This window comes from Lissotriton vulgaris, chromosome 7 (assembly GCF_964263255.1).
Source record: "Lissotriton vulgaris chromosome 7, aLisVul1.2, whole genome shotgun sequence".
NCBI lineage: Eukaryota > Metazoa > Chordata > Amphibia > Caudata > Salamandridae > Lissotriton > Lissotriton vulgaris.
This window is the reverse complement of record NC_141695.1, coordinates 1,244,091,189-1,244,099,138: the sequence shown is the minus strand read 5'-3', so window position 1 is coordinate 1,244,099,138 and position 7,950 is coordinate 1,244,091,189. Positions and strand designations below refer to the sequence as shown.

At 46.0% G+C, this 7,950-nt stretch overlaps 1 protein-coding gene across 1 annotated transcript in view; it reads left to right on the top strand.

Annotated features, from left to right (window-relative positions):
- The first annotated feature begins 227 nt into the window (after positions 1-227).
- Positions 228-7,950, top strand: part of NOP16 (NOP16 nucleolar protein) — a 39,827-nt gene continuing 32,104 nt past the window's right edge. The window contains exon 1 of the mRNA XM_086931753.1: positions 228-464. Coding sequence (XP_086787879.1) covers positions 364-464 — 101 coding nt within the window. The 5' untranslated portion in view covers positions 228-363. The remainder of the gene's footprint in view (positions 465-7,950) is intronic.

The following is a 7,950-nucleotide window of genomic DNA, read 5'->3' as shown; positions in this document are numbered from 1 at the left end:
ATAGATTAAAATCATCTTGTTATATATTTTCTAATAGTAGCATTTAAAAATCGATTATTTTAAAGTACAATGTTACAGTAAATAGGCGTTGTTCTCATATGTAACAGCTATCTAAGCCACCAATTCAAGATGGCTGCCCCAGTTACGATCCATGAGGGTATCACATGAGTCATCGCTACGGCGTTCTGTTAAAGAAATACATTACCTAGTATTCCTTGCGCGGGCACAAGTTGGGGTCAGAGGGTAACTCGTTTTACGTACGCAGTGCGTTGTGCGTACTCGAGATCTCGTCCCTCGTGTCTGTTGCGGCTGCAGTTAGGAGTGAGTGGCTTATATAGATTTCCTTTTTCGTCCCCACTCAGCATGCCGAAAGCTAAGGGAAAAAATCGCAGAAAAAAGTTTAACTACAATGTGAACCGGAAGAAACTGAAGAGGAAGAGCCAGAAAAAGCCTAGGATACAGTGGTAAGGAGAGGCGGGGGCTAGGGTAGATTATATTTTAACGTAGGTTCGGTATAGCTGGTGTTTTTCCTAAAGAATGGTTTTAGCTTGTCCAGTTTTGATATTATGGGCCCACTGAAAGCTCCTGTGGTCTTTTGATATCTGTTGGTGAACTTGATGGAACGTGTCACCTCACCAGACATAGAAACTAGGGGAGAAACAGGGAAGAGAGTAAGAGAGAATATCTTGACTGGAGCCCACTCTCAAAGGTGTTGTCTTCTTGCCTGAATATTATGATGGGTGATAGATCTGCCTAGCGGTTTCAGCAGCAGATGGTAGTGTGATGAACCGGGAGCCGCTATTTAACTCTGCACATGCCGCTGAACGCTGCTTAACACACATAGGTAAGACCACGCTAAATGGGACAAAAAAAAACTACAACCAACAATGCATTGCATAGCCTGATCTAAGGAAGAAAAAGAATATAAGCAAAAAGTTAATAATTAGGCAAACAGTGAGGGGAAGGGAGACAAACAAGTAGGTGGTTGACACAATCCAGTAACCACCTATCCTTGAAGGTCAAGTGAGAGGGAAGTCAACTAGGTCATTATTCTAGGTTAGTTGACAATGGTCAGTAAAGTATTTGGGGAGATGGAGTTTCAGGTCCCTTTTGGAGCAGTAGAAGGAGGGGTTGCATCTGAGGACTCTAGGGAGTGAGTTCCACATCCTGGGTACATTCCCATAAAAGGATCGGCACTGAGTTTTCTTTTTCAATTGCAGATTGATGAGAAGAAGTGAGTTAGAGATTCTCAGAGTCCTGGATTTTCCGGCTATTAATATGGCGTTCCCCTAGGCCAGTTTGGAGAGGACTAGGGATTGTACTGTTGTCTTGAGATCATCTTGGAGAATGAAAGGGTTACTTTTCTTGAGGTGTTTTAGTGAGTAAAGCGCACCTTTTGCAGAGTTTTTGATGTTGTCCTTCATTGATAGGTTCTTGTCCAGGGTAATGCCTACTGACTTAACTGAGTCGGATAGGACGATGGAGCAGTTTAGGGCATCAAGATTCTTGAGCCAGTCTTGGATTGGTCGGTGGTTACTTTTTGGAGAGAACAGTAATAATTCCCTTTTGTCTGGGTTCAGCTTTAAGTGGTTTGCGTTGAACCAAGTTTGGATCTTGGTTAGTGTGACATTGAGGTGACGGATGTCGCTGAAAGTTTTGCATTTGCAGTAGATTTGTGTGTCATCTGTATAAAGGTGGTAGTTAACTCCTGCTTGTTTCAGAATGATTGTCAGGGGTTCTATGAAGAGATTGAAGAGGGATGGTGAGAGGATCGATCCTTGCGGGACCCCAATTGTGACTTGTGTTGGTCTAGAGAGACAGGAGTTGATTTTAATTTGTTGTGAACTTTGCTGAAGGAAGTGAACCATTTTAGTACTATGCCATTAATGCCGGCGCGCCTCTTCAAAGTCTCAAGTAAAGCTGGATGATTTATTGTGTCGAATGCCGCTGCTAAGTCAATAAGGATGAGGAGACAGGCTCCGCCTTCATTTAAGGCTCTGTGGATATTGTCAGAAACATTGAGCATAGCTGTTTCGGTGCTACAACCTTTTCTAAATCCTGATTGAAAGGTGTCAAGGAGGTTGAAATAGTCATGTGTTTGTTGGAGAATGCACTTCTCCAATGTTTTAGCTAAGAACGGGAGATAGGTCTGAGGTTGTTGAGTGTGTTCGGGTTGGCTCCTGGTTTCTTGAGTATGGGTGTGATTTGTTATAGTTGAAGGGAATCGGGGACACAGCCTGACGTGAAGAGGAGTTTATGATTTTTATCCAAAAAGGGGTAATGATGTGATTGAGTTTTTTTTACTAGAGGATGGGAAAAGGGTTTTATGCTTGCAATTCTATTAAACACCTCGTTTTCCGACAAGAGTTCGAAGTCTGACCAGTAAGCATTATTTTTAAGTTGGAGGCAGACCTGGTTGTCCTTGGTATGATCTCTTTGTTTGATCCAAGGTGCTTAAAGGAGGAGAAGTTAAGAGGGAGGGAGGATTTGAGGTTTGGATGAAGGATTGATAAATGTTTGACTTTATCTATGAAGAAGCTGGCAATTTCTTCGCAACGGTCTTTGATGGCTTTGATTTCGAGTTCTCAAGATGACTTAAAAAAAAGGACCCTAAATGACCTAAATGAATGGCAGGACGCAACGGGTCAGACTCCCCCCTTTCCTCTCAGACCCCACACCTACCCCCTGCGGGGTCCCACAGGGCTCCTCCCTCAGCCCGACGCTCTTCAACGTCTACATGGCTCCACTTGCCCCCATCGTCAGAACCTACAGACTCAACATCGTGTCATACGCAGACGACACCCAGCTCATACTCTCCCTATCCAACAAGCACAACACCGCCAGACGCAACTTTCGAGAAGGCATGGAAGCCATCGCCAAATGGATGAAAAACAGCTGCCTACAACTAAACCCCAACAAAACAGAAGTACTCATCATGGGCCCAAACCCCGATGCCTGGAGCGACACCTGGTGGTCCACCGCCCTCGGAAACCCGCCAACCCCCACAGACCACGCACGCAACCTGGGAATCATCCTGGACTCCGAGCTCAAAATGGACCGCCAGATCAACTCTGTCTCATCTTCCTGCTTCCACAACCTCCGCCTCCTTCATAAGACCTTCAAATGGATCCCCCTCGAACACCGAAAGACAGTCACTCATGCCCTGGTCACCAGCAGACTCGACTACGGCAACGCACTCTACGCCGGAATAAACAAAAACCTCATCCGCAAGCTACAGAACATCCAGAACGCCCCCACAAGACTGGTCCTCAACCTGCCAAAACACTGCCACATCTCCCAGCACCTGCGCACACTCCACTGGCTCCCCGTCGAGGCGAGAATCACCTTTAAGATGCTCACCCACGCACACAAGGCCCTCCACGGCACCGGACCAGCACACCTGAACAGCCGGCTCAAATTCCACGCACCCCAATGGACCCTACGATCAGCCCAGCTCTCCTACGCCATGGTCCCCCGCACCAGAAAGACCAGATCGGGAGGCCGCTCCTTCTCCTTCCTCACGGCCAAAGCATGGAACGCCCTTCCGCTCCACCTCAGACAGACAAGATCGCTCCCCATCTTTGCAAGAAACCTCAAAACCTGGCTCTTCGACAGACCCCCTCCTTGATGGAATGGAACCTGCACCCCCCCACCCCTAGCGCCTTGAGACCCTTACGGGTGAGTAGTTGCGCTTTAACAAACTCCTGATTGATTGATTGACCTAGAAATTGCCCAAACCCAGGAGGTGTGTGAATAAGACACTAACATTGAGCTTCCTAGTGTTCTTTTTCTGCCTTCATCGACCCATTTTTCTCTACCTCCTGTTCACGTGGGTCCCTTTTGCATTAATCTTGATACAACCCTACTATAGTCTTTGGTGGCAGATGCCCCCATTCATAGGAAGACTTTTGCATTCAAGAGTCCCAAGGCTAAACAGAGAGAGTGGTCATGGCCATCATAAAGTGTTGAGAGAGGGGCATTTTAGTGAATGTGGAAAACTAGGGACAGTAGTGAGGGTGGAGCATTGTGAGGATATAATGGAGAAATCCAAAGCAACAGTGGTGAGATGGGTGCATGTCAATGGCAAGCCAGTTGTGGTAATGACGAGATCAGTACAAAATTTGTAAAATAAAATAAAAAGTACCGGCCTCACAGTTTTATCACAGAATCCCGATCCCAGCGCTGCCGAATGCGGGGTGGACATTTGATTTATCTACCACTAGACACTTCCTTGCAAAGTACGAAAAGTCTCAAGGAAAAAAATGTTTTGCTCTAATGCGTTTACCAAAACAATGTTACCTGTGAATAGACGTATATCTACTGGCAACACTTTAAAAATAGAATAATAAAAAGTTTGCGCTGGCTGACAAAACACACACTACCCTTTTATTGTGCAGAACTTTTTTCAAGGGGCCCTCCTGTTTGGAGAAAAACAATTGTTCACTTAACCAGTCCTTCGCCTGGTCACCAAAAATAAGCATTGGAGAAAAATGCTATGTTTGATGACCAACAAGGCCCGGTACTAGAGGAGGCAGAAAGAGATACCCACTGACAGATTCACACTGAAGTCCAGTGGTCCTGTCCAGCTCTGCACCCAGGAACAGAGTGCCCAAGAGGCTGTCCCAGGCAGCGAGATGCACACACTTGTAGTCACCTCTGCACACCACTGGTGCGGCATTATTCTCTGAGAAATTATCAGCACTGCCGTAGCCTGCATAAAAGAAAACTAAAGCACCAGCCCTGTAAAATAAGGGCCGGTGCTAAGCACCGGAAACCACGGCACAAATTAAGCACTGGGAGGAATAGGCACACCCTCCTTGTGTACGGCGGTGAGAGAAAGGGTGAATGGTTTTGATGCATTGATGAGGAAGGGATAACAGTTGCTGCATATTGGAACTCGAGACGTAGCAGGCTTTTAATGTAGCACTGCAAGGGAAAGCATTTTCATGTTAGAGTGCTGAGGAGAAATGGCAGTTGGTTGACCCTGGATTGGCAAAGAGACTCAAAACCAAAATACAGTAACCATAAGAACGCCTGGCACAATATAGCTGGTGCAACGCTATATTCCTCACAAATGTACAACCCCAAAACATATAGCCTTTAAACCAAGGTGTCTGATCCCAAAATGTTGCTGCCAACACTCTAAAGACTGCGCTTGAGGCAATACATGCACATGGAAGGTTGGAGATGAACCATCATAAGGCGCATGCGCACCACATTGGTCCATATATACAGTTCCAGTATATTGTATCTTTTCTCTTCTTTGGAAACATTAATGCATATGGGGCAGTCTCTGAATTGGTAGGAAACTCTACATTGCAAGAATTGCAACCAACCAACCTGCAGCATTGACTAACTGACAGGCCCACATTCGTATTGCTCATAACCTCCACAGAACCTGCATCAAAGTGAGTTGCAGCATGCATTGTCACTCGCAATAGAAAGACATTCTTTGCCAACTGAACCAGAGTAGTATCACATGCACTCCTTCCATCTCTACACTCAAGCTTATGTTTTTTTTCCCGATGGCTTGGAGTGATGTAATTTCAGAACAGGAGCCGTTCCACCACTGGCCGTTCTCAATCAGTTGCCACATTCAACTTGCCTTTGGCCATGTGGGTGATACAGGGATGCCTTGCTATGGGAAAAACCATTCACAACAAAAAGGTGGTAACTTTGGCTGATACAAATTGAGTCCCATTGTCACTCACAATTTGGGGAAGCCTTCTCTCAAGAACATTTCTTTGAAGACTTCTGGTGTTCTAGAAACTTCAGCTCAATCAGTTTGCTATGGTAGTCTAGTATTATGACCATAGCACAGCGCTGGGAAGTAGGTAATTTTTTCATAGCTCCAATAAGATCTGTATCCACTCTCTGCAATGGTCCTTAAGGCGTGGTTGCGGGTGTGAGTTACTTGTCATCACCTGGTATATTTTGTCTAATTCTCTGCATACCAAAGCAGGCCACAAATAATACATTGTAAGTCTCTTTTTGGTACCAGTTATTTCCAGTAGACCATGCGCTAGGGCAGTAATATGGGATTTCAGTTTAATTGGAGCTACTAAAACATTCCTGATAATAACATCATCTTCTACAGTGAGTCAAGTGTTCAATATGTATGCAGATTACCTTCTAGACACTCTTTTTCAACTATTCACTATTAAATTCAACACTCTGGCATACCCTACTCCTACTGAATCACTTATATCCTTTACCTGTGGTTCGTTGCATGCTCGGAACTCCGCTCATCCATCAAATAATCAACTGGGACATCCTCATTACACTTTTCACAAACATTGGGATCACATTGGATCAGTCAGCCACTAGACTTGCTTATTCCAGGTAGGTGGTCCATGTGCCGTAACATCAAGTCTAGTCCATTGTACAGTGACAAGCTTGCCAGCATGCGTAAATCCTGCAAAAGGTTGGAACGGGTGTGGAGACTCGACTATGATTTGATCTCGAAGGGGCACTATCAGGCAGCGATTATGGACTACCACAGGGCCATCCAGTCAGAGCGGGCAGCCTATTACGCAGCTGAGATAAAGGGCAGTAAAAACCCTGCTAAATGTATCTTTGGTATACTCAAGGATCTTAAACAAGCAGGTTTACCCCCAGCACCCCGCATAACATCAGATGAGCAATTTGAGGCTCTTGCCACCTTCTTCATGGAAAAGGTGGAGAAAATCTACAACACCTTCTTGCCAGCTGCCCCATCTTTGGGCTCAGCATTCAGTCCCTGTACCACCTACGCTCTTGCGTCCTTTCCATCAATCTCTCAGGACGAGCTGCGTGTGCTATGCAGCAAGGTGAAAACAGGTTCTCTGCTGACCCCCTTAAACTGGAGCAATTTATGAACTCCCTACCCATGCTCTGTATCCTGTGTGTCAGGTGAATAATTTGTCCCTGTCCAGGGCAGTTGTCCCCAGGACATGGAAGCAAGCGAGAGTGACTCCACTGTTAAGCCTTCCCTGGACAGTACCTAATTGGAGCATTTCCGTCCCATATCTCTCCTGCCATGGATATCTAAGATTGCTGAGTCCCATGTCAACTCCATTCTGACAAGCTACCGGGAAGATAACATCTTGGACATCTTTCAGAACTGTTTCCGCCCTGAGCACAGCATGGAATCGGCCTTCCTAGCAGTGACTGAACATCTGAGGGCCGCACTGGATGAGTCGTACGTCGGCACTGATCTTATTTAAAAAAAAAAAAAAATTCAGTTTTATTGTTTTAAAGGTACGCATTACAGTACAGGCATCATTTATAAACGCTCACGTTCATAGGCAAGTCATTCAACATTGCATTAGCACATGGTCATATTGTGTCGCAAGTGTTTGAACTTTGCAGTGAATAGAACAAAGATGCCCGCCCAAAGTCAACTGGACTACACTGCGCCAGCCTTGTTTCAGACACTGAAGGTGTCCATGAGGGTCGATGTGTTGACCTCACAATAGTCCTTGCTGTTCAAGGCTGACCCTCCATCTTGGGCATGCAAACAGATATCATATGTACGGAACAAGAAACATTAACTGAAGCAGGGTTGACATTAGGCCCTGGTTAAGCGTGAGTAAAACATGCTAGATTATCCCAGCAGGAGAACAGTCTGTGGCATGCACCCACCCGCTTATGCACTCCCTGCGCCTACCGTGCCCCCACCCCTATCCGCTCGCTGTAATGCACCAAGCATCCGCTCCCAGTGTACCGCTATAGGTTCCTTTCGGAGCCCCAGTGTTTCCTCCCTGCGAATAGCAGTCTACTTCGCTCTGGCCCACACCTGAAGTGGAGTGCCATGCTTGTGCGCATGGTGGATCATGCGCCTTCCACCTCCTTGTAAGGAGATGCTTTGCTACCACTAGTCCCAGGTCCAGAAAACGGGATGACACCTTATTTTTGGGGGATCTTTTGAAGTGATGAAGGATGTATTCGGGCCAGTCAAAGGGTATGGTG